This window comes from Scyliorhinus torazame, chromosome 8, assembly GCF_047496885.1.
Source record: "Scyliorhinus torazame isolate Kashiwa2021f chromosome 8, sScyTor2.1, whole genome shotgun sequence".
Taxonomy (NCBI): domain Eukaryota; kingdom Metazoa; phylum Chordata; class Chondrichthyes; order Carcharhiniformes; family Scyliorhinidae; genus Scyliorhinus; species Scyliorhinus torazame.
In genome coordinates, this window is record NC_092714.1 from 30467887 (window position 1) to 30493652 (window position 25766).

Here is a 25766-nt window from a genome sequence, read left to right on the forward strand (position 1 = left end):
TGATCTTGTGGGCATCCATGCCCCCATTACAAGGATGCCTGCAAACAACATATGAACATGGCGGATATTGACACTATCAGCGGGGAGACAGTGGCCATTGGCCGTGAACTCTGGAGGCTGACTGGGCACTGGAAGAGGCAAACTGAAACAGAAAGCTCAGCTAGCTAGAAAGAGAGCCCAAGAAAACAGAGACCAGTGAATCCTGCACCGTCTCAACACAATGCCTTCCTCTGCATGCAGAGACAGTCATGCCAGGGTGGAGTTCCTGAGGCAAGCCATCATCTTACAAGGTGAGGTATTGCCACTGCAAGGTTAGGCTTTAGCTGGGGTACTGTGCCCAATTCGGAGCACAGCACTTTAAAAAGGACAGCAGGGGCTTGAAGAAACTGCACAGGGAATATGCTAGATCAATATCAAGGATGGAGGGCAGCACGGTGGCACAGTGGTTAGCACTGCTGCCTCACAGCACCAGGTATCCCGGGTTTGATTCCGGCATTGAGTGACTGTCAGTGTGGAGTTTGCATGTTCTCCCTGTGTCTGCATGGGTTTCCTCCGGGTTCTCCGGTTTCGTCCCACAGTCGAAAGATGTGCAGGTTAGGTGGGGTCAAGGGGATAGGGCGGGGAATGGGTGTAAGTATGGTGCTCTTTCAAAGGGGTGGTGCAGACTCGATGGGCTGAATGGCCTCCTTCTGCACTGTCGGGTTTCAATGAGGGACTTGTGTACTTTGAGGAGACTAGAGAAGGTGGGAAGTTCACCCCAGAACAGAGAAAGTTGAGGAAAAACTCAATAGAGGTGTTCAAAATTCTGAGGGGTTTTGGAGAGTACATAGAAAGAATCTTCCCGCGCTAGTAGGAGTAAGCAGAGAACATCGATTTAAGATAGTTGGCAAAAGAACAAAAGTGTTTTTTGATGCAGTGTGTTGTGATCTGGAATGCACTGTCTGCAGGGTGGTGAAAGCAGTTGCAAAGGTAACTTTCAAAATAGAATTGGATAAATAATCGATGGGGAAAACAATCAAGGTAAAGAACTCGAGTGTGAGGCTGAGTCAAATAAGAGCCAGTACTGACACGATGGGCTGAAAGGTCTCTGTGTTGTACAATTCAACATATTTGAAGTATAGTTGGCATACAAAATATGCACAGCTCAAAATTCCAGTGAAAAACAAGTGTGTGAATTTGGCAACTGCATTGAAAATTCACCAAATGCAGTCTTTATTTTTCTGAGAGGCAATCTTATTCCCGGTGGATCGCTGTTGGGTGCAAACCAGTGAATGGTTATCTGAATCTCACAGGGTGGGGGTTGCCACAACAAGCAGAAGGCAAAACCAGACCGGCGAGATAACCTTGTTTGGTGATGATTATGTTCTCGGCTCCTCCTCCATCTGACTTGGTCCAATAAAGGGAAACATACGGGGGTCAGAGAAGTTGGTGCGATTTGATGTAAAAAGGCGAGGCTCTGATATTTGTGGAGCAGATTGCTTAAGAGTGTGACCTCATTAAAGTTGGGGAACTTTACAGTGAAATTCCACCGCGACACAGCACTTCGCCTGTAATTGATATTCGGACAAGTCTTTTCTCGCCCTCGGATCTATCCAACTCACTCACCGGTTAAAGGGCGGTACTGGATTTTAACCGACCGTTCCCCGGGAAGCGAGAACTACACAAACTTAACACAGAGAAGTTCCAGTAAGTACACAATTCTGCTTTTAGGTCTTTGAGATTGCAGTGTATCCATTGGGGACAATGAGGTGAGCGACCTCTATTGTTAACCAGGGGCTGGTCTGTATGTTCCAGCTTCAGCATTGTTATAAGAAAATATTTGATTATTTCCGCCATGGAGGAGGTGACGAGTCAGTTGCTGCTACATTCAGTATGTTACAGCCTTTCAGCTTTCTGGCCGAACAAAGCGCTTGATATCCCGAGTGCTTCATCGCGGTGCCGGGTCCAACACGTTCACTGTATTATCCCGCTTGTGGGTGATCGGTGATCTGGCACAGCTCCGCCAGACTCTAGGGGACATTTTAACATCTGTGAGTAACAGAGTGAATGCACTGTGCAATGGAAGGTCTGAGTCCTGGCCCCACAGAGGCTTTGTTACAATCTGATAGATAGAAGGCACTGTGGTTCAAAATGCCCATCTCTATTCAGTTAAAGCAGCAAATTGAGAGAGTGCCTGGAGAGGAAAGGAGACCCTAACTCCGGAGACTTTTCCGAATGCACCCCACGGCTTGAGAGGTGTTATCTTCTTTCGGAGGCCAACTCACTGCGGTTTGAGCCTACAATCCAGGCTGCAACCTGGTGTATATTTTAAGAGATTGCCATGGATTCAGTCTGGGGGGGAGGGGGGGCAGGTATGTTCTTGATCATATGGGTAGTTTCAAGCAGTACAGCAGTCACCTGTGTATGGAGTTTGGATGAGTCTCCCTGCGGTTTACCATAAACACTCTAAAACGGTTTGGTGGAAAATGCATTGTTTATCGAGCCTTTGGAGTGAGTGCGAACTATTAGGATAGCTCTGATTATTTCTCACATTTTTATGTAAACAAATATAGAAATAGCAAAGTGAAGCCAGGGCAATGTCAATGTGATCCTTTTTGCCCCTGAGTGTGGGTTTGACATTTTAGTAGCGATTGAGTAGGTGTGACAACAAGAAGGTTGAATTAGTTGATCCAGAGTTGCTATGTGAAGAGGGGTTGGGTTCTAGCAATGAACAAAATAATTAATTTGCATAGTGTAACTCATTTTGTGACCCCAGGGCTCACAAAATACTTTACATCCTATTTTTAAATAAATCAATCTTTATTTGTGGCACAAGTAGGCTTATATTAACACTGCAATGAAGTTACTGTGCCATTGCTGTTGGTGGTAGACCATGTTCACACATCAAATTACATTGATTAGATAAATGGTGATGTTTGAGAGCTGCATCTCGGCCAGGATAGAAAGCAGGTCTTTTTTGTTAACTGGTGCCACAGTATTTTTAATATTCATCTGAGAGAGCAATTTGATATCTCAAAGGTGGCAACTCTCAACAGTGGAGTACATTCTGCATTGCACTGAAGTGTGAGAGTGGATTTGTTATCAGGGGCGAAATTCTCCTACCCGCCCCGCCACATTTCTGCGCCGACCGGCCGGCGGGAGTCTCCGTAACACCGGCCGGTCAATGGGGTTTCCCATTGTGGGGCACCCCCACGCCGGCGGAGAATGACGCCCCAGGTCTCTGGAGTGGGGTTGAATCTATGACTTCCAGAGTGAAAGGCAAGTACCCTGCCAAGGCTGGCAAATAAGACTGTGCTATATTAGTGTCTTCCCTGGCATACCTGGATCACAACAGGCCTTGTGATTTAGATTATTTAATTTACCACATGTATTTAATGCGTTACCATTTGAAGCAATCTGTTTTAGCCATGAGGGCTTTGTTGAATCTAAAAACAAAGGTTTGCTTCAACCAATTGGGAGATATACTTGCTAATATGTGCCATAACTGGATATATTATCTAGAGGATTCTAGATAAATGTTTGTGTATTTGATAGATACTCATGGTTCAATTTTGCATTAGTTTCTTTTTGAAGGTTCATTTTGCTTCATAAACATTTTTGTCAGATAAAGCCATCAAAGGGTAGGTCCTGCGCACTCTGTTAAAGAGTAATCCTGTTAGAACTTTCTTTCAAAGTCATCATAGAAGTTGACTTCATAAGTAATCTGCTAAATTGTTGACCCTTTCCCCATACTTTTGGCTGTATTAAACATTAATCTGAGTAATTGCTTTAAAGAGGTTAACTTGACCGGGCACTTAAGTTGTGGTGGTATTCAATTTGTCACTGGCCATAAACTTGCGATCTCTGGCAAGTAGTATGTGAGCCATATAAATCTGATTAGTAACATTATTAACCTCAACTTTTATTGGGCTTCTGATCGTGCATTCACCCCAATCATGTACTGGAAGCAGAAGGATAAGCTAATAGAGTCTGAGAAGGGCTGGAGAGATAAAGGTGGCATCACTCTCCCTTGGTTATACCATCATTCTAGAAATGAATGGGATACTTTCATATAGATTTTACATATTAAATGTTAGATGACAGATATGACATTCCAGGAATTTTGGCTGTTTCCTTTCAATAACATTGAAAGCAGAAAAGGTACAATGCACCAACTGGATTGCCTTCACCGAAGCATGCAATCTCAAATAATGGACCATTTAGTATTTGCAATGATACATGTCAAAAAATAATCAGCAAAATCTGTTTCTTTTGTAACTGGGGCTGATCTCCCCTTCAACCCTCCACTAATACCTGGAATGGGCAGGTTACCTTGAGAGGAAAGGTTGGACAGGTTAGGTTTGTATCCACTAGAGTTTAGACTAAGAGGCGACTTGATCAAAACCGTTAAGATTCTGAGGGGGTATTGACAGGGTGGATGTGGGGTGGATGTTTCCTCTTGTTGGACAATCTAGAATTGATGGGCACTGCTTAAAAAGAAGGGGTTGTTCACTTAAGACTGGGTTGAGGAGATTTTTTTTCTGAGGGTCGTGTGTCTCTGCTACTCTTCCTCAAAAGGCAGTGGAAGCAGAGCCTTTGAATATTTTAAAGGCAGAGCTGGATAGATTCTTGATTAACAAGGGGGTGAAAGGTTATTGCGGGTAGGCAGCATTGTGGGGTTGAGGATACAATCAGATCTGCTACAATCTTATTGAATGGTGGAGCAGACTCAAGGGGCCCAGTGGCCTTCTTCTATATTCATATGTTTGTATGCCCTCTTCTGCAATGCTCATATACACCCTATGTTCATAACTTGTTTGTTCAAACTTTTGTTACTGTAAATATACATTTCTTGAGAAGCTAGATAAGAACATGAAGGAAGAAAGGACCAGTATATACTGGATGTGGTTAGGTGAAGTAGGTTGGGAAGAGGTTCATGTGGAGCATAGACCAGTTGGGCCAAATGACCTGTTTCTGTGCTATAAGTTTCATGTAAAATAATTGACATTTTCATGTAAAATAATTGACATTTTCATGTAAAATAATTGACATTTTCATGTAAAATAATTGACATTTTCATGTAAAATAATTGACATTTTCATGTAAAATAATTGACATTTTCATGTAAAATAATTGACATTTTCATGTAAAATAATTGACATTTTCATGTAAAATAATTGACATTTTCATGTAAAATAATTGACATTTCAAAGAAAAGAGGTAACACAAAGGGAATAGTATTTTTAACCATAGATTCTGATCTGAATGCAGTGACTGAAATGATAGTGGGAACACATTCAAAAGTAAGTTTCTAAAGAGAATTGGATATATACTGGACAATGAAAATGTTGCATTGACGGAGGAAAAAGTGGGGCTAATGTGATCGTTTTGTCAAAGAGCAGGCACAGAATTGATGGGCTGGATAACCATCTGTGCTATAAGACTCTGTGAAATCTGGTGCAATATTGGCAATAAATTGTTCCTAAATACTTGCAAATTTGTTTTCATTGCTTAACCAATTATGTTTTGTGCAAATTAATTGTCAGTCGATGTTGCAGAGCTATTTTTTGTGTGACTATAGAAAGAGTAGAGACCCATAATGCTGAACACCCAACCATGGTGGGAAAGAGTAAGATGTTTAACCAGGTAAATGGAAAAGTAATACAAGAGCCGGGTTTTAAATGTCTGCCGGTTTTAACAGAAAAGGGAGAATGGGAGCAGTAAGGAGTTCCAATTTTCTTTATTGGGGAAAGATGACGGCAAGCATTCATTCTGGGACAGTAAGCACATGGCAAGCAAGATGGAAATGTAGAATGATTTTCTTATTGCAAAGTCAAATTTCTACAGAAATTATTTCATGGAGATTTCTTAATCTTTATAAAGACTACAAGGTTGTTCTGGATAAGGCTCCACATGAAAATCTACAACAAATTTGTTCCTCGGCTTTGAAATATTGACTTTAGTAGCCAATAATTGAAGAATGAGAAACAAAAATTATACTGTGCTAGCCCCAAAATTTGAACTGATTAATAACAACATGCTGCTCATCTACCAGGGAAGAACACTATGATGGTAGTCCGATTCATGATTTTACTTTTTTAGATAAGTTGAGTGTTATTGCTGTGAATTATTATTTTGACCAGACACCATGAACTTTCCTTGTGTAGTTGTGAGTCATAGCCTGAGGCAACTTGTTAATGCTGCGATTTCTGGGTTCCAGCCAGCATTCACAACTATTGCTGTAATCCTGCACCCTCTGATTCATAACCACCTTGTACATTCACCAGGTGCAAATGGAGTAAAATATCTCCCTGTCTGGTGCAGTTCAGACTTGTCAAGATGAGCAGCTTATCGAAGAAAAAAACGTATTGGACAGGTTCTAACCTGATAAAATCTTGGCTTTGGCTTTCCAAGAAAGGACAGAGAGTCGATTGACAAAGGAATGCACTTTATATTACAGAGCAATCTTTCTCTGCCCTCAACATGACTTGATATAATATAAACTGATATGAAGTTCATTCTAATTTCTGAGGGCACAATGTTTGTTTCAGTCAGTTTAATTGTCTTTTCTCCTTGTCCCCCACAGGTCAACATGTGTGATTACTTGCGAGATCAAGAAGCCCCTGTGGCTTTGGAGACCCCACGAGTACTTAAGGTAAGGTTTAATATGATTTCTGTAATGCTTTGAAAACTTCAAAAGCATATAAATAGGCTTTTCAAGTTCTGGTGACTATTGCAGCTTGTGCATTTTCTGTGAGCTAGTTACACCTTCAGCTTGCAAACCCATACAAAGAAAATGGGTCAGTGCAGGTGTGAAATGCAGTTCCCCAGTGATATCGTGGGGAAATAAATCTAAATCAAATGTTTGTAGGCCCATCTCTAGTGACCTTTAAAGTTGGGATGTATTGCAAATGTTTTTGTGTTTAAAAAATAAATAAATAAATAAATAAACTTTCAAGATCTCTTGAAATTTTCCAAGTTTCCCCAGCTTTTTTTTAAGTGCTGGAAAGCTTTTGTAAAGTTTTGCATCTTAAAGACTAGTAAAGAATGAATGTTTGTAAAGCAAACAACTTGCTTTGCATTTCAGATCAGTGTGGAACATCATTCCCCTCTGGTGGGTTAAGGAGATTAATACTGCACTCCAGTTTAGTAACCTGTATGTGCTGAAATTACCAATATTATTTGATAATTGACAAATTTCTTGTAATTCTCTCCCAAAAGGAAACAATTTAAATTCATGAGCTGGATTCATGAGTACTTTTACTTTGTATTTTGTTCGATCTTCATAGACCCATACAGCACAGGAGGCCAATTAGCATGTCAAGCCTGGTCTGACACTTTGAAAGAGCTACCTAATTAGTCTTGGAACATAGTGTAGAAGGAGGCCATTCAGCCCATCGAGTCTGCACTTAAGCTCTCATCCCCATAACCCAACAACCCTGCCCAACCTTTTTGGTCACTTTAGTGCAATTTAGCATGGCCAATCCACCTAACCTGCATGTCTTTGGACAGTGGGAGGAAACCGGAGCACCCGGAGGAAACCCACGCAGACACGGGGAGAATGTGTGACCCAATGGCGAATCGAACCTGGGACCCTGGCGCTGTGAATCCACAGTGCTATCCACTTGTGTTACCATGCTGCCCACAAACCGCTCAACAGCTCGTTCTGCATCGCCCTTTTTTTTTAAAAAAAAAGGCAAATGCATATTCAATATCTTTTTGAAAGTTGATATTGAATTTGCATTCCAGATCATAGCAGCTCATGCTGCATGATGTTTACCATTCTACATCACAATAACCCATGAGGAATTACGCTATCTTGGTATGAAGGTCATTACACCATGAGCAAACATTTTCATTGATCAGAGACCGAATGGAAAAAACCTCCCCAATTATGATCGACAGACTTTACTGGATGAGTAAGCGTGTAAATGTTTCACACGTAACATACTTGACTTTCCAGTTTAACTAATGTGTAGATGTGTTTTCGTTAGTACAGACTGGCAAAACTTGGAGACAGTGCCAGATAAGCAACATTAATAAACTGGAATCTAGCCATCTTTCCAAGCAAATTTTGCTGATATGCAATGAGACATGAGAATATTCATTCCTGTGGAATAGTTTACATGTTTTGTTACTGTTTAGTCTTGCCCAACATTTGATTTGTGTTTTTTCTTCAATTTAACCTCTAATTCTCTGTCATTGTGTTTTGATGAGGGACCAGGTTCAAATCCAGTTCATAATAATAGGTTAAAGATTACAATTTACCAGTGACTGTTTAATTCTGTAAAAGTAAGTGAAAACAGTTTCCTCCCCGAAAGACGTGCTTGTTCGGTGAATTCAATTCTGAATTCTCCGTCAGTGTACCCAGATAAATGCTGGAATGTGGCGACTAGGGGATTTTCATAGTAACTTCATTGCAGTGTTAATGTAAACCTACCTGTGACACCAATAAAGATTATTATTATTATTATTATTATTAGAAGTAAAAATTTGGTAACATGACATTAGCTGAATAGCACAAAACCAGTTCTTGGAGGCGTCGCACCGTATCGCAAAATTGCCCTTAATTTTGTCCAATTGGTAGAAGAAAATGATTTCCTTTAGAGAGATCACAGGATAATAAAATGTTACCTGTCATGAAATAGAAGATGCCCAATGGAGATTGGATTAAGATACATGATTGTGTAATTGAGGGAGCTTTATTCTGTAATTGACTATGGGCAGCATTTTACATCCCCCCCCCCCCGACTTAATTTTGCGCTTGGATGTACAGGGCATTCACCTATTAAGCCACTTGCCTTATCCGCCCCAATGTTTAGGCTGGCTGGTGCAGGATGGGTGGGAAACAGACATTTCCACCTTTGCCCATCTCGGGTGGTTTGGGAGAGGTGGACGCCTCACTCTGAAGGCCTCCTTGGAGTTGGGGCACCCTCCCTCCCCGGGATGTTGGAACTCAGGGAAATGATGGCTAGCCATCCTTACAATTCTACTCCATGTTTTAATTTGACTTGGAAGTGCTTGATGGCACAGAAACTGTTCCATTTTCAGCACTACTATCCTTTACCTCAATGAGACAAACATTGAATATACTGGCAGCTCTACTGTACCATTTGATTCTCTGCCAATGTGTTGGAAAAATTGTGAAACTTGTTAAAGCTCCAATTGTTGAAATTGGGTTGGGCATGGGTTAGCAGAATGAATGGGCAAAGCATCCTACAATTTGTTTGCAACATTTAAATGTCTGAGTATCCCAAGCCAATGAGTTTCGGTATTGTCACAATATATTTTTGGGCAGTTCTACACAAGTGAATTAAACTACAAAAAAACCATGCCCAAGTTTTTCTTATTTTGTTTCATTTTTTTTTCCAATTAAGGGGCAATTTCGCATGGTCAATCCACCTACCCTGCACTTCTTTGGTTGTAGGGATGAGACCCATGCAAACACGGGAAGAATGTGCAAACTCCACACGGACAGTGACCCAGGGCCGGGATCGAACCCAGCTCCTCGGCGCCGTGAGGCAGCAGTGCTAACCATTGCGCCACCATGCTGCCCAACTATGCTCAAGTTGAGGTATTCTGTTGACTGTGACAGAAGAGTCTGAAGAACCATCCACTTGCACTCAGGCTTCCAGTAAAAAGTATTTTATTTGATCTTGGCAAATGGCTACATTGACATTTATTGTCCATCCTTAGCTGCCCAGTGAAAGTGGTGGTGGTTGGCTGCACCTTTTAAATAAGGCAATGCTTAAGGTGATGTTCCCATAAGGGAGTTCCAGAAGGGAGTTCAATGTCGAATCCTGGGATTTTGACCCAACAAGGAAGGTGATACGTACCAAATCAAGGTGCTGCATGACATTCCATCCCTAATTTCCAGCTTTAAAAGCAATTCCAATAATATATATTTTTGTGATGCTAATAGTTGGTAAATTTTACAATATTCTGAAATTATTTTGATTTCAGCGCCAGTCAGCTTTTGACATCTATGACTCTACAGGACTCGATAGATTATTGTCGCATTTGGATGAAGAACAGAGTGTGCAAGAGGTTCCAACTGGCATGTCCTCCTTTTTATATGGTAAAATACTTATTAACTGGGACACATTTATAGTTAAATATTCTGGCAATAGTACTGAAGGCTTGTGGTCCGAACTTGTCGCAACTCTAGCTACAATGCTGGCATCTACTGGCAATGTGGAAAATTTGGCAGATATGTCCTGTGCACAAAAAGCAGGACAAATCTAACCCAGCCAATTACCACCCTATCCGTTTACCCTCCATCAATAAAGCGATGGAAATGGTTATCAACAGTTCAATTAAGCGACACTTGTTTAGCAATAATCTGCTCACTGACCTTTAGTTCAGGTTCTACCAGGGCCACTCTGCTCTAAAGGTGAGAGTGACTGCCCTTGACATCAAGGCAGCATTTGACCAATTGTGGCATCAAGGAGCCCAAACAAAATTGAAGTCAATTGGAATTGGCGAGCAGGATTGCGGAGGAACTCTGCTGGTTGGAGTAATTCCTTGCCAAGAGGAAAATGGTTATGGTCGTTGGAGGTTAATCATCTCAACTCTGAGACATCACTGTAGGAGTTCCTCAGGATAGTGTCTGAGGCCCAACCATCTTCAGCTGCTTCTTCAATGTTCTTCCTTCCATCATAAAGTCAGAAGATTGTAATCCCCAATGTTCAGCACTATTTACAGTGACTCAGATACTGAAACAGTCCATATACAAATGCACCAAGGCTTGGCGAATACCCAGGTTTAGGCTGACAACTGGCAAGTGACATTCGCACCGCACAAGTGCCAGGCAGTGACCATCTCCAATAAGAGAGAATCTAATCATCGCCACTTGATATTGAATGGCATTACTATCACTGAATTCTTCACTAGCAACATCCTGGGGGTTACCATTGACCAGAAACTGAACTGGACTAGCCATATAAATGCTGGCTATGAGATCAGGTCAGAGGCTGGGAATTCTGCAGTAAGTAACTCCCAAGCCTGTCCACCACCTACGAGGCGCAAGTCGGGAGTGTGATGGAATACTTGCCTGGATGAGTGCAACTTCAACAACACTTAAGAAGCTCAACACTATCCAGGACAAAGCAGCCTGCTGAATTGGCACCCCTTCCACAAACATTCACTCTCCCTCTCACTGACACAGTGGCAGCTGTGTGTACCATCTACAAGATGCTCTGCAGGAACTCACCAAGCCTTCTTCGACAGCACCTTGCAAACCAATGACGACTGCCATATAGAAGGACAAGAGCAGTAGGTGCCTGCGAACCCACCATTTGGACATTCCCCACCAAGCCACTCACTATCCTGACTTGGAAATACATCACCATTCCTTCACTATCGCTAGGTCAAAATCCTTGCGCCCCCTCCCTAACAGCACTGTGAATGTAACTACACCACATTGACTCTGGGGGTTCTAGATGGCAGCTCACCACCAATTTCTGAGGGCAAGGGATGGGCAATAAAAATGCTGGCCTAACCAGCAACGCTCTCATCCCACGAATTAATTTTTTTTTAAAATTCCCCACAAGCTAAATCTTGTAATATTTCTTGATTACATCAGGGCATCCTGAAACATTGTAAAACTAGTGTGTGGAATTTCAGCTATCTCGTATGTCTGCCTTGACATATAGATGTATTTGAGGTCAGTCTAAACTATCCAGTATGTCAGTTAAGCTGAATAAATGGGTGTTGGAACATGGCACTGGAGAGAACGCCATCTTCTTTTGGCTACTGTTCCAAAGTTTGTCTTTAGAAGAGATTATTAGTGAGGAGAATTAGAATGGGGAACTGTTGACAGAAGTTTTACCCATGGTAGAAGGACTTTTTCACTGTTCTTTTTTGCCTCTTGTCTGCAGATGTTGGAACGAATGAGGTTCCACTCTTGACGCCCGGTAGCAAAGCAGTCATGAGCCAGGCTCTAAAGGAAAGCTTTAGTGGCTTTGTCAAAGAACGATGTCGTCTTAGCATTCCAAAAGGTAACCAACCGAATACGGTCACCGTAGTTATGTTTGTTTCCTGACTTTTCTCCCCAAATTATTACTCTTCACCACTGTTCCCTGGGATAAGGTAGATGGTGATTGTAATGAATGGAAAGTATTTTGAGATTGGAGAATGCAGTCCAAATCGAACATCGAGGGCGGGACTCATTTTTTTTCTTACGGCCGCTTGGCCCATCCGGGCCGGAGAATCGGCGGGGGGGCTGCGTAGAGCGGCCCGCGACCGCGCCAACCATGCTGGCAAGCGGAGAGTCGCAGGGCGGCATGGCCCTGTCGCGGCGATTCTCCGGCCTGGCCCAGCGCTGGGAGAATCCCGCCCAGAGACTCTGAACAACACCTGCAAACTGCAACACCATTTATTTTTTAAAAAAAAAAACACCCACCAGAAGCAGTGACTTGGGTTAAATGTAACACCTACAGCAGAAAGCAGGCAGACCAGAAGGAATGCAAGCATTACCTATGGTCCAGGCTGGAGAGATCTAGATACCATAAGGGTGGCACAGTGGTTAGCACTGCTGCCTCACAGCACCTGGGAGCTGGGTTCAATTCCGGTCTTGGGTGGCTGTCTGCGTGGGTTTCCTCTGGGTGCTCCAGTTTCCTCCCACAGTTCAAAGATGTGCAGATTAGGGGGATTAGGCTTGCTAAATTGCCCCTTTGTGTCCCAAGATGTGCAGGTTGGGTGAGGTTGCAGGGACGGGGCAAGGGACTGAGCCCAGTTAGGATACTCTTCAGATGGTTGTTGCAGACTCCAAATGCCTTCTTCTGCACTGCAGGAATTTTATGGTAACTTGACATGGAATTCTCCAGCCGTTGGGATTCTCTTTTCCCACCGGCAGTGCACCCCCACCCGTGGGTTTCCAGTGACCTGGCATCAAAGGGAAATCTGATTGACTAGTGTCGGGAGTAGAGGAACCTACTACTGAGAAACACTTGGCTGAGGGCAGGGGGGTGGGGGGGGGGGGGGGGGGGGGGGGGGGAAATCTCATCCCTGGACTCCGTTCTTCTCGGGAGGAGAATACTGAATTATGGTAACCACCCCTGATTGTTGCATAGTAACATCTGCTGCAAAATGTTTGATTGTTGGGCGAGCCCAGGATTCGGCTTCGCTCATTCATGAGTAATGAACACTTGGGTAATTTACCTGAGGGGGCTGCTGCTGAATTACCTTGCCCACATAGATAGTGTGACTCAGCAACTTGCTAACAAGAGTTAGGAAGAATGATTTGGATGAAGATCATTTAATTCACTTTTGGATACAACAAAAGTCCTTCCCTTGAAGTGAAGGTTATCACATACATGTTACATGTATGGAATCTAAATGTCTTCATCCAGGCACGCCCACCTCATAGAAACCTTGATCTGAGCTTAAATGTAATCCAAGCATTTTGTCTTGGGGAAACTGGATGAGAAACATTAACATGTCTTGAGGTCGATTTTGTTACAAGTTTTAAACATTTTTATTTCTTTCCAGATCCTCATATTTGGACCGAGCAACATGTCAACCAATGGCTGCACTGGGCTGTGAATGAGTTCAGTCTGGAGAATGTCAATTTCCAAAAATTCTACATGACCGGTCAGGTCCTTTGTGATCTTGGCAAGGAACGCTTTCTGGAGCTGGCACCTGATTTCATTGGAGACATTCTTTGGGAGCATTTGGAACAACTAATGAAAGGTATGGGAGTGTTCAGAATTACTTTCCTTTAAAAGCAAGAAACAAATAGACCTAATTAATGCAGCACCTCTTAATTTGGACAAGTTGAGTGAGCGGGCAAATGAATGGCAGATGCAGTATAATTTGGATGAATGTGAGGTTATCCACTTCGGTGGCAAAAGTGGGAAGGCAGACTATTATCTGAATGATCATAAATTAGGAGAGGGGAATGTGCAATGAGACCTGGGTGCACCAGTCACTGAAAGTAATCATGCAGGTACAGCAGGCGGTAAAGAAGGCAAATGGTATGCTGGCCTTCATTGCAAGAGGATTTGAGTACAGGAGCAGGGGTGTCTTAATAGCAGTTAGATATAGCACTTGGGGCGAAGGGAATCAAAGGGGGGGGGGGGGGGGGAAGGTGGGATTAAGCTATTGAGTTGGATGATCAGCCATGATCATAATGAATGACGAGAGTGAGCTCAAAGAGCCGAATGGAATCCACCTACTTCTATTTTCTATGTGTCAAAATCCTCGTATATCAATCTCTACAATATTTACAAGCATTCGTGAACGAGCCTCTTAGTTTTGGCCAATCAGTATTGTGTCAAGAAGGGCAGCATGGTGGCGCAGTGGGTTAGCTTTGCTGCCTCACGGCACTGAGTTCCCAGGTTCGATCCCGGCTCTGGATCGCTGTCCGTCTGGAGTTTGCACATTCTCCCCGTGTTTGCGTGGGTTTCGCCCCCACAACCCAAAGATGTGTAGGCTAGATGGATTGGCCATGCTAAATTGCCCCTTAATTGGAAAAAATTAATTGGGTACTCTAAAAAAAAATTTTTAAGTATTGTGTCAAGACCATCTGTCACCTCCCAGTAGCTCACCCAAATGGTATTACTATGAATCTTCACACTTAATGTAGGCGTGGCTGTTCAATTGCAAATTGCATTACAACTATCCTCCATCCAGCATTACCCATACTTGGCCCTCCAGTAACTGTCCCTGAATATGAATCTGGCAAATTTATGTTTGTCTCCACCCACCCACTCAGTCTAACTCAAAAGCCAAATTTTAAAATCCATGCAATGGCTTTGATAAAGATCAGCAAACGTTAATACACCCCAGTGATCAAACGTTGGGCCTCTGTAATTTGTACAATTCAGTTGCTGACTGGCCAGGCTTTTGTGGGTTCCATGTCGGAGTCTGGTAATCGACATTTAACGATTCTGCTGATTGATGTAGAGGGTACTACTAGTGGTTTGTTCAATATTTTCCAATCCAGTATATCACACAGGTGCAAAGTAAATCTCCTCTCTCTGCTGCTTTAACAATCTCGCCTTCCTGCTACCTCTGGGATGCTGCAGAAATTCAGTGCGGCCTACTTTATGCTTCTCCTAGCAATCACCCTTGAGGCCGCTTGTTATTGCAATTAATTGTTTTTGATCTGCACTCCAAATCTACAACAGCCAAGAACTGGGTTGAGAGTACACAAGCCCATTTAATATAGAAACCACTGACGCCTATCATTCTAAGCTGTAAGGGGAGATGCTAGAGGAATAACTCCGTTCACTGACCTGTTTGGAGTACTATTCAGTAAGAATGATCGGTTGAATTGGATTTCATTTTAATTCCATCAGACTGTCTCAGTCTTTAACTACAGTTGAACAGATTATGGTGGGATATTTCTTGAATGTGGGTGCAAAAAAAAAAACCCTTTTTTATCTTTCGCATCATATGTATAAGTTTTCAGTTGAAAAAAATAATTAGCCTGAGCAACCCATTTCCTGTCGATGTCTGTGATTTTCCCCCACTGCTCCCACAGACATCGATTGTGTATGAGAGTGAAAGGTTCAGAGACGACATAACACTGCCAATCCAAAATACTTTTAAGGCCCGTCTAATACCTATCCTCCTCCTGTTCTGAATTTTGTTGTTGATGCAATAAACGGTGCACAATTCCGTTGGATACCTGCATCTTGAAGTCTGCAGAATGGTAGCATGCCTAGCTATGCCTGTGATTTACCATGTGCAGATTTCCTGTGCAGATTTCCTGATCTCAAATGGTCAGTCCGAGATGGGTGTCAAGCAGGCATGATCTGATTTCTGGAAGAGAGACCTGGGGTGAGATTCTCCGACCCCCCGCCGGGTCGGAGAATCGCCGGGGGCTGGCGTGAATCCCGCCCCCGCCGGTTGCCGAAGTCTCCGGCACCGGAGATTCGGCGGCGGCGGGAATCACGCCACGCTGGTTGGCAGGACCCCCCGCGCGATTCTTCGGCCCAGATGGGCCGAAGTCCCGCTGCTAAAATGCCTGTCCCGCCGGCGTAAATTAAACCACCTACCTTACCGGCGGGACAAGGCGGCGCGGGCGGGGTCCTGGGGGGGGTGCGGGGCGATCTGGCCCCGGGGGGGTGCCCCCACGGTGGCCTGGCCTGCGATCGGGGCCCACCGATCCGCGGGCGGGCCTGTGCCGTGGGGGCACTCTTTCCCTTCTGCCTCCGCCACGGTCTCCACCATGGCGGAGGCAGAAGAGACTCCCTCCACTGCGCATGCGTGAGAAGCTGTCAGCGGCCGCTCACGCTCCCGCGCATGCGCCGCCCGGAGATGTCATTTCTGCGCCAGCTGGCGGGGCACTGAAGGCCTTTTCCGCCAGCTGGCGGGGCGGAAATTCGTCCGGCGCCGACCTAGCCCCTTGAGGTTGGGGTTCGGCCCCCAAAGGTGCGGAGCATTCCGCACCTTTGGGGCGGCACAATGCCCGTCTGATTTGCGCCGTTTTGGGCGCCAGTCGGCGGACATCGCGCCGTTTCTGGAGAATTTCTCCCCTGGAACCAGCCAACCCTGCCTGTTCCCACTCCAAAATATTTTAAGTAAAAGTTGTTTTTTATATAAGTAATTAATTTGGATTCCTCTTTATCATTCATAGATTGCCAGGAAGCACCACAGCTGAACTATCTGGGAACCTCTTCTCTCATCAATGCAAACTCCCTTTGGGGGAATAATAATTCATTTGGTATGTCTTTTCAAATCCATTTATCGTGGTATTTTCTGATAATGTCCTCTTGGGCTGAGTAACCCAATTTAATGCTGGAGATTCTATTTAATGTTGTTGGTGAAAATCTGACAGCCAGAAATAGCAGCTCTTTTTATGAGCTATTTGATACCATTGTCTACTTTTTGAAGATCTGAAGCACTTTTGATATTCTGTGAGAATGCAGTTTTTGTAATTTTTTTCCCTGCCCACTGATTATTCGCAGATTTTTGGAACAAAATTCCTATATGTTGCTGCTATTTTCACAGATCATCAAAGTGTACGGCATCACAAGCATCTGCCAAAACATCCCGTTAACAAAACAACATCATGCGATTTTATTGTTCTCTTTGGTCTGAAATACTAGTTGATTTATTTTTACCCCTGTGGCAGTACACCCGAAGTCAAAAGCCTAGGGTTTTAAGGTGGAGGCAATTTGACCAAGGAATGCAGATGTAATTCAGCCCTGACTGTAAAGTCATGAAAGAGTGGGGGGTAAATTTCATCAGGGATTCTCTACTTAGTAGCTTTGGAAGAGAAATTGCAGAAGCCCCATGAAAACGGGGTAAACTTGGAAGGTACAGTACGCAAACAGTTGCCCCCATGAGATCTGTCATCCATCTTTTCATATCATATCCTGCCTTCACCCTGATTCCATGATGGCCTTCCAACCCCCTTGCTAAATAAGGCCCTTAAGTAGGAAATTTGTGCCCCATTAAGGGCCGCTTCCTGTCACGACTTTTATTCAACCAGCAGCCTCCAGCCCTCAATTAGTTACCTTTGGCCTGGATTATGCTGTGATCCTGGACTGCTATTGGGTGTCATTCTGGCAATAGCCATTGCCTCCCTGGTGGCGCTACTGAGCAGAAAAGACTGATTGGTCAACTGCTCTCAGCAGGTGTAACCAACTGCCCCAGGGATCCTGATCTCATAGAAGGTCGGTTGGTGACTCCTCAGCTGCCTGATTGGCTTGTAATTTGGCAGACCTTCCCTGAAAGAGGCCTGGCTCTCCAGCCGGTGTCCAAGACCTCTTGTCGACTGCATAAAATTCCCTGCTTGGTTTACATAGGCACATTCTGAGGTAAATCAGAATATGTTGCTGTCAGGAATTTTCCTAGCTTGGCGCTCCTTTAGACAGAGTTACCACTCAGAAAATAGGAATTACTGCCTTTTGAGTTGTGAAATACAGCAGACACTAGTCAAAACATTTAGTTTGTCAATGTAGAAGATGTGTTTATTTAGCGAAGTCTCAAAGATGATTGCAAATTCAAAGATGATTGCAAATTCAATCTAGTTTGTTTAGATTTGACCTGAATTAGTATCCTGGGCCCAAAATAAAACTCCTGGAGATTGTCTTTTTTTATCCTCCTTCCTACTTGGAAATTTGGAGCCAAGCCGGTTTTCACTTTATCCTTGATGAGAAAATTGAGGGTTTCCTCCCTTGACCCTGACTCCAGGTTTGATGGGCACGAGGTCAATGCAGGTAGAGTCAATCCAACTTTCCAGGCAGTGGTTAGTTGGTTGTCTGATTGACAATCAGTTGCAGGAAGCATGTAGCTCATAGATCATAGAATTTACAGTGCAGGAGGAGGCCATTCGGCCCATCGAGTCTGCACCGGCTCTTGGAAAGAGCACCCTACCCAAGGTCAACACCTCCACCCTATCCCCATAACCCAGTAACCCCACCCAACACTAAGGGCAATTTTGGACACTAAGGGCAATTTATAATGGCCAATCCACCTACCCTGCACATCTTTGGACTGTGGGAGGAAACCGGAGCACCCGGAGGAAACCCACGCACACCCGGGGAGGATGTGCAGACTCCGCAGACAGTGACCCAAGCCGGAATCAAACCTAGGACCCTGGAGCTGTGAAGCAATTGTGCTATCCACAATGCTATTGTGCTGCCATATGAACACGGCATTTTTGTGTGAGATATACAGGAGGCAAGTGGTGATGGTCATTATTGAACATCAAATAACTCCAGTACCAACCACTGTTTAAAATTTGATGTGACGGATAGGGGATGTGATTCTCCGTCCCATTCTCCGTCCCACCGCACCCATTTTATGGGCTGACAGCAGGATCCTCCATCTAGACAGCCGGCCCATGGGGTTTCCCATTTTGGGCACCCCCACGCCATCGGGAAATCTGCGGGCGTGAGTGCGCTGCCGGCAAAATGGAGGATCCCACCGACAGAGAATCCAGCCCAAGATCTTTGGATCCTATTGGCTGTATCCCAGTCAAAGGAAGTGGAGGAAGAGGTTTGAATAACATTCCTAATTTTTCTTTTTAAATATACTTTCAGAATTGCGCTCCAGTCAGTCCCAGTGTGGAGGACAGCTCGCTGATTTTACTGGAAGTTTCCTGTCAGAGCTTTGGCAGATCTCATCGGATTTAAGTAACCAGGATTTTCTCCGTTTGAACCAAGGCTTGCCAATTCTTGCGAACTCGCAGTCGAATAACGTGGAAGTGGGCTACTATTCCATGCAGCCAAAGCAAATAAAAACCAACACCCTGCACATTGGCATAATTGACCAGGGTAAGTGTGTGAGAGAGGGACTAGGGGCTGAGGTTGGGAAGCAAAATGCCCAATGTTGGTGGATGGGTGGAGGGCAACAACTGTTGGCCTTGCTGAAATATGGAGCCTGACTTTCCTAAGTGAATGCGTTTGAGTGAGTTAAAATCCTGTCACATGGCAGCACGGTGGCGCAGTCGATCGCACTGCTGCCTCACGGTGCCGAGGTCCCAGGTTCGATCCTGGCTCTGGGTCACTGTCCGTGTGGAGTTTGCACATTGTCCCCGTGTTTTTGTGGGTTTCGCCCCCACAACCCAAAGATGTGCAGGGTAGGTGGCTTGGCCATGCTAAATTCCCCCTTAATTGAAAAAAAAAATGAATTGGGCACTCTAAATTTATAAAAAATCCTGTCACATTCTGGTACCTCACACACCCCAAACCAAAACCACTCCAAGTCACTCACCACCCTGACTTGGAAATATATCGCCGTGCCTTCACTGTTGCTGGGAGAAAATCCTGGAACTCTCTCCCTAACAGCACTGTGGGTGTATCTACACCTGAAGGACTGCAACGGTTCAAGAAGGCAACTCACCACCACCTTCTGAAGGGCAACTAGGGATGGGCAATAAATGCTGGGCCTAACCAGCGACGCCCACATCCCGTAAATGAATTTTTGTTTTAAATGGAATGAGGTAGCAAAATAAATAAAATTAAGTTCAAGGGCGATGCTAGGTGATCAGCTTTTAAAGAAGACCGGAATAAGAAACTGTTATCATTTCCATTGTGTACTCTTCCAAACTTACCATTGTTTCCGTTTCATTTTCTTGTCAGTAGAAACCAGGAAGCAAGGATCTCTTGAAAGCATTGACAGCTTTGAAAGCACAGGTCCGCAGTTGGAATCCTGGAACAGTCAGTCATCTTTATGTGACATGCAGCGAGTTCCTTCGCAGGATAGTTGTGATGACGATTGGACCCAGCCCCTCTGTCCAAACAAACCAAATATCTCATTCAAAGATTACATGAGAAAAGAGCCACCGGAACAAGGGAAACCAGTCATCCCAGCAGCAGTCCTTGCCGGATTCACGGGTAAGGATTCCTTTTGGATCATCATCCCAGTCAAAAGGGGGAAAATGTATCTGTACTCGCCTTGCACCTGCTCGTCAAAGGGTTAACACATTCATAAAGAAATCTTGTGGTAAATGTTAGCTGGTTAGATTGACAAACTTTTAAAAGAAAGTCTCTGGGAGGATGCCCTGGAAAAAAAAGAAAATCGCTTATTGTCACAAGTACGCTTCAAATGAAGTTACTGTGAAAAGCCCCTAGTCGCCACATTCCGGTGCCTGTTCGGGGAGGCTGGTCCGTGCTGCTGGCCTGTCTGGGTCTGCTTTCAAAGCCAGCAATTTAGCCCTGTGCTAAACAGCCCCTGCCCTCTGTCAAAAGAAGCCACATAGGTCAAAAGGTCAGTGGTTCGCTGTGCCTTTGCTGAGTTAGCTAATCTCAGTCCAGGTGGTACAAATGACGCTGGCTTTTCCAGGAAATTACAAAAGTCATCAGTATTTCACCACTTGTACTATCTATAGAAACCTGCTGGCTAGCGGTGAAGGGAAAATTCGATAATGCTGTATGATCCTTTAGTATTTTTTAAAATAAATTTAGAGTACCCAATTATTTTTTTCCAACTAAGGGGCAATTTTAGCATGGCCAATCCACCTATACAGGGAGAATGTGCAAATTCCACCAGGACGGTGACCCGGGGCCAGGATCGAACCCGGGTCCCCGGTGCCGTGAGGCAGCAGTGCTAACCACTGCGCCACCATGTCGTCCCCGTATTAATAGTCCAGTTCATACATGCAGATTGGACACTTGTGAAAGAAATGGAGTGGTACAATGGTTAGCACTGCTGGCTCACAGCACCAGGAACTCTGGTTCAATTGCAGCATTGGTTTACTGTCTATGTGGAGTTTGCACATTCTCTGTGTATTTGTGTGGGTTTCCTCCCACAGTCCAATGATGTGCAGGTTAGGTGGATTAGTAATGCAAAATTGCCCCTTCGTGTCCAGGGATGTGCAGGTTAGGTTGCGGGATAGGGTGGTGTGGGGCAGTGGACCTGGGTAGAGTCCTCTTTCGGAGGATCGGTGCAGACCTGATGGGCCGAATGGTCTCCTTCTGCTCTGCAGGCATGCTATGAAACAGCAGACTACCTGTACCCATGAAAAGTGTACCACAGCAAGATCTGGAGGGAAGGGAGAGGAGGGAATTGAAGAAAAAAAAAATTGATAACCCTCTGACCTGTTCCAAAGTACATGATGGTCAGGTTTCCTGAAGAAATTCAACATGTAACAATACATTTGTCAGCTCCGAGACACCGGCATTCTTCCTGCACTGCTCAATGACTTAGTCATAATCAGATTTCCCGGGTAAGGTATCTTTTAAAGAACTTCAATCTAGGTTGCAATGCTGACTCACTGAACAAGAATGTAAGGCAGTAAGTCTTTTACAATAGATTACCACGCACAAGTCCAACTAGGGATCAGCCATTTTACTTGTTTTGATTTTCACAAGTTAGCCATGAATGAGAGACAATATTCTGGAAAACTATAATTTTCCAAGTTATGCTACTTCAGAATAAAATGCTTTGAGTTGAGAAACCACTTTATTTTGCCATTAGGATGCATGGTCTTTTGAGTATTCGCAAATATTATTTTTCTGCCTGGTAATGAGAATTGAATGCTCTGTGGCCTTTGGCAAAGGAAAATTGTATTCCCGATCTACAGCATTCAAACGGTTTTAGCAACACTTTGTATTTTCATTTTTAATTTGCATCCTTGATTTGTACAGGAAGTGGACCCATTCAACTTTGGCAGTTCCTCTTGGAATTACTGACGGATAAATCCTGTCAGGCGTTTATCAGCTGGACTGGGGACGGATGGGAGTTTAAATTGACTGACCCCGATGAAGTAAGAATCTCCTAAATTATCAGATTATGAATTTGTGAAAAAGGGGAGTTGGGATTTACTTTAACACTTAACAGAGCAAAATAAGTACTGTATATTTGACAGATCCTGGATATTTTCCGAGAAGGCTAAAATTTCCCAAGTATGCGAGTCTATTAAATTTAATAACTATTTATATTCAGTAAGTCTGAATATTTGATTTTGAATTTCCACAAACCGTTCATAATTTTAAAAGACTGGAACCCAAAGACATAACCTCATTGAGAGTTGATTCTTCAACAAGGAACATCTGAATGAGATGGTTATGTCTGTTTGAGTTCAGTTGGCTATTTGGGAATCTCCGACTTCTTAAGACTTCATGTGAGTGGCAGTGATGTCTCCCCAAACCTAGGATTCGTATTGGCAGCCCTCAGAAGAGTAGAAGGTGTGTCCTCATCCAGTGATTCCTGGCACCAATGATCATGATCCCAGTTGAACTATCTTGGGGAGCCAACAACCCAGAAGAGGGAACTCCACTGGAGAGGAGGGATAGACTAATGTTTGGGAAAAGGGCAACATTGACATAGCCTTAAAATAGGTCCATGTGCTTCTCACTACATTGGTCAAAGTGATGGGTTAGTACAGGGAGGCTTAGAGGAATTATGTACTGTGTATTAAAAGAAAGTGAGGAAAGAATCTGAGGTAACCGGTGCAGTTTGTTGCACCGTTTAAAATATCACCGGAAAATGCCAATTGCATTTCAATTTTGAGCTACTCTATTCTTTCCCATAAGAATGAGCTGTGGTTTTTCCGCAGTGGCAATCCTGAGTGCTAACAACCTTTACTTTCTTGCTGGGTCACAGGTTGCTCAACGATGGGGCAAGCGCAAGAACAAACCCAAAATGAACTATGAGAAGTTGAGTCGAGGGCTGCGCTATTACTATGACAAGAACATCATCCATAAGACTTCGGGCAAAAGATATGTCTACCGTTTTGTCTGTGATCTTCACAACCTGCTGGGATATACAGCAGAGGAACTTCACGCTATGCTCGGAGTCCAGCCAGACACGGAGGATTGATTGGTTTGCTGTACCTGTGTAGCCGCTCTTTCGTTTGTGTAACTTCCCTAGCGGTGAGAAGGTGACTGGCGGTGGTCAAATGATTTCACTGTGGATTGGTCTGATATGGTAGGTGACGTGTTGGTTCTACAGCAAGGAACGATGGCAGAAATGAATCTTTTGCCTTGTTTTGCCAAAGGTAGCAACTGACAATGAAAACCTTTCTTAATACACTTGCTGTTCACCTGGTAGAGGTGTGGAAGTATTGATCTGTTACATCAATTCAGTGTAGCCATGTGCTTTTCCTTCTGATTGCAAATTGCCTACTTAAAAAAAAAGTTTCCTTTCATCTTTTGTTAAATTTTGATGAGTACTGATACAAACTATCTAATGTCAGCAATAAATTGTTTCACATGGCATGAGTTAGGGTTGTATAGTTTCAGACCAAAGGTTGCCATAAAATGGGAGTATTTAATTCTCACTCTCGCAAGAACAACACTGTCCTTTGTGCGATGCCTTTCATCTCTAGCTAGTTAATATTCATCTGCTACATGAAACAGTTCAATTTCCTATGTTAAGAGATAGGTTAAGAATGTAGATACAAGTTGCCAGAGCTCCATAAGATAGTCAGGTCTCTGAAAATATCGACTGTAGCCTATGCTAGAGTTCTCATTTCTGTATATTTGTTTGGTAAATCCAAATTGTTCCTCCGAGACCAAAGGCCAATGTCTGCTGAACAAAAACATGGAAATGTTAAACTGTTGCTTAGCAACTATCAGGAAATATTTTAACATGCAGTACAATGATTAATCCATTGCAATGGTAGCCACATCTGCAGCCTGTAAAACCAAAGGTTTCCATCTGTTATCGTTTGTGCCGATGGTTCTGAGAATTAGTGCTTATCTAAAAGATTGTCATTTTAGTAGGTGCATGAAAATGATGGGTATTATTTTAAAAAGCGGAGTTTAAATATTGCAATGTAATTTAACAGCTTTATAAACAGCTCTGCCAGCTGTTTCCTATCACTTAGCTATCATTCTGTTTGCTGCCAAGGCTAAGGCATTGTGAAAGACTGTTGGAGAGGCTCAAGTGGAGGAGTTGCACAAATGCAATGATTTTAGGAGACAATAAAAAAAAAATGTGCAGTCTTTCTACAGCAATGTTCTGGGGAGAGATTCCGTCACTGGTTCTTTTTAATTTACTGTATATTACGAGGTTTCTGTAAAAATATATATGTGTATATATTATTTGTATGGCTTACTCGCAGGGATGCAGCAACTATTCCTTTGGTATCACTCGGCACTCGAGCCTACCTTACAATAATTCTGTTGGTTATTCAATGAAAAATTAATTTAATCAATTTGTGTATGACTGGGTCATGGATTGAGACGGGTTCCAGCAGCTAGATGCTCATTTAATGGAACTGGTCTTTCATTTTAATCAAGCTTTTCTTGCTGTTAATAATTCTGATACCCTGGAATGCCACAACCAAGTTTAACAGATTTTATGTGGCCCTCTGGCTAATGGGTATGCAGAATTGGGCTCTGGTGCTGGGTGAAGAGGACAGTGGATTAGTGGTAATGTCACTCGCCTAATAATCCCGAGGCCCAGGCTAATTGGCTGGGGAGGGTATGGGTTCAAATCCCAGCACAGCAGCTGATGGATTTTAAATAAAGTTATTAAATCTGGAACATTAAGCTTAGCTTAGTAACAGCAACCATGAAACTATCATCTGTTGGTGGTAAAAACCCATCTGGTTCACTAATGTCCTTCAGGGAAGGCAACCGTAACTGGTCTGGCCTAAACGTGATTCCAGATCTACAGCAATGTGGTTGACTCTGAACTGCCCTTTGAAATGGCCAAGCAAACCATTTGGACGGGCAACAAAATGCTGGCATTGCCAGTGGCACCCACATCTCATCTCAATGCAGAATAAAGAGAAAAAGAACGAAATCATCTGACGAAAAGAAAAAAGCCAATTAGTCTCCCGGTGGTTTTAACTCGTTTTATTTTGGGACGGGTACAAGGGGATTAATTTTATATATAAATTATAAGCCACCTCAGAAGGGTTGGTGTTGCAGCTGGTTACCTGCACTGAATTTGAGAATTGTTGAAAAATGAAACTAGCTTGGAAAATTTTGGAGGTTTTGTGAATGATGCAAAATGTGTAATTTCCTGTACAGTGAATTTGTAATATTAAATATTGATGTTTTGTATAAACGGTTGTGGTTTCAATATATTTTTGAAATAATAAATCAATTTCCTGATATACTTTATTTTAGTTGTTCTTATTCACAAAATAATTCTGGACATTAAATGACCCCAGGCAATCACCCTGGGTGCTCTAGAATTGTTCAAGGAGGGAGTACCAGGTTTTTGATGAGGGAATAAGGACCTCTGTCTGAGTTGGGGTGATTGTGACTTGGAAGAGAGTCCAGAGGTGGTATTCCCATACACCTGTTTCCTTTGTCCCTCTGGGTGGTGAAGATTGTGGGTTTGCGATATGTTGCCTCAGAAGCCATGGCAAGTGCTACAGTGTAGATAATAAAAACTGCAGTCCCGATAGGCTGGTGGTGAAGTGTTGACCC

At 43.5% G+C, this 25766-nt stretch overlaps 1 protein-coding gene across 3 annotated transcripts; it reads left to right on the top strand.

Moving 5' to 3' along the window:
• Positions 1-1414: 1414 nt before the first annotated feature.
• ets2 (v-ets avian erythroblastosis virus E26 oncogene homolog 2) lies at positions 1415-25449 on the top strand. Of its 3 annotated transcripts, none has more exons than XM_072513253.1 (10): positions 1415-1686; positions 6566-6634; positions 9943-10057; positions 11859-11978; positions 13471-13671; positions 16565-16651; positions 18978-19211; positions 20022-20273; positions 22026-22144; positions 22984-25449. In XM_072513253.1, the coding sequence occupies exons 2-10, from the start codon at positions 6572-6574 to the stop codon at positions 23197-23199; spliced, it is 1407 nt and encodes a 468-aa protein (XP_072369354.1). In that variant the 5' UTR covers positions 1415-1686; positions 6566-6571; the 3' UTR covers positions 23200-25449. The 3 variants fall into 3 exon arrangements, with proteins under 3 accessions (XP_072369354.1, XP_072369352.1, XP_072369353.1); XM_072513251.1 differs by having other exon boundaries at positions 1416-1686; positions 20019-20273; XM_072513252.1 differs by lacking the exon at positions 1415-1686 and adding an exon at positions 1918-2030 and having other exon boundaries at positions 20019-20273.
• The last annotated feature ends 317 nt before the right edge of the window (positions 25450-25766 follow it).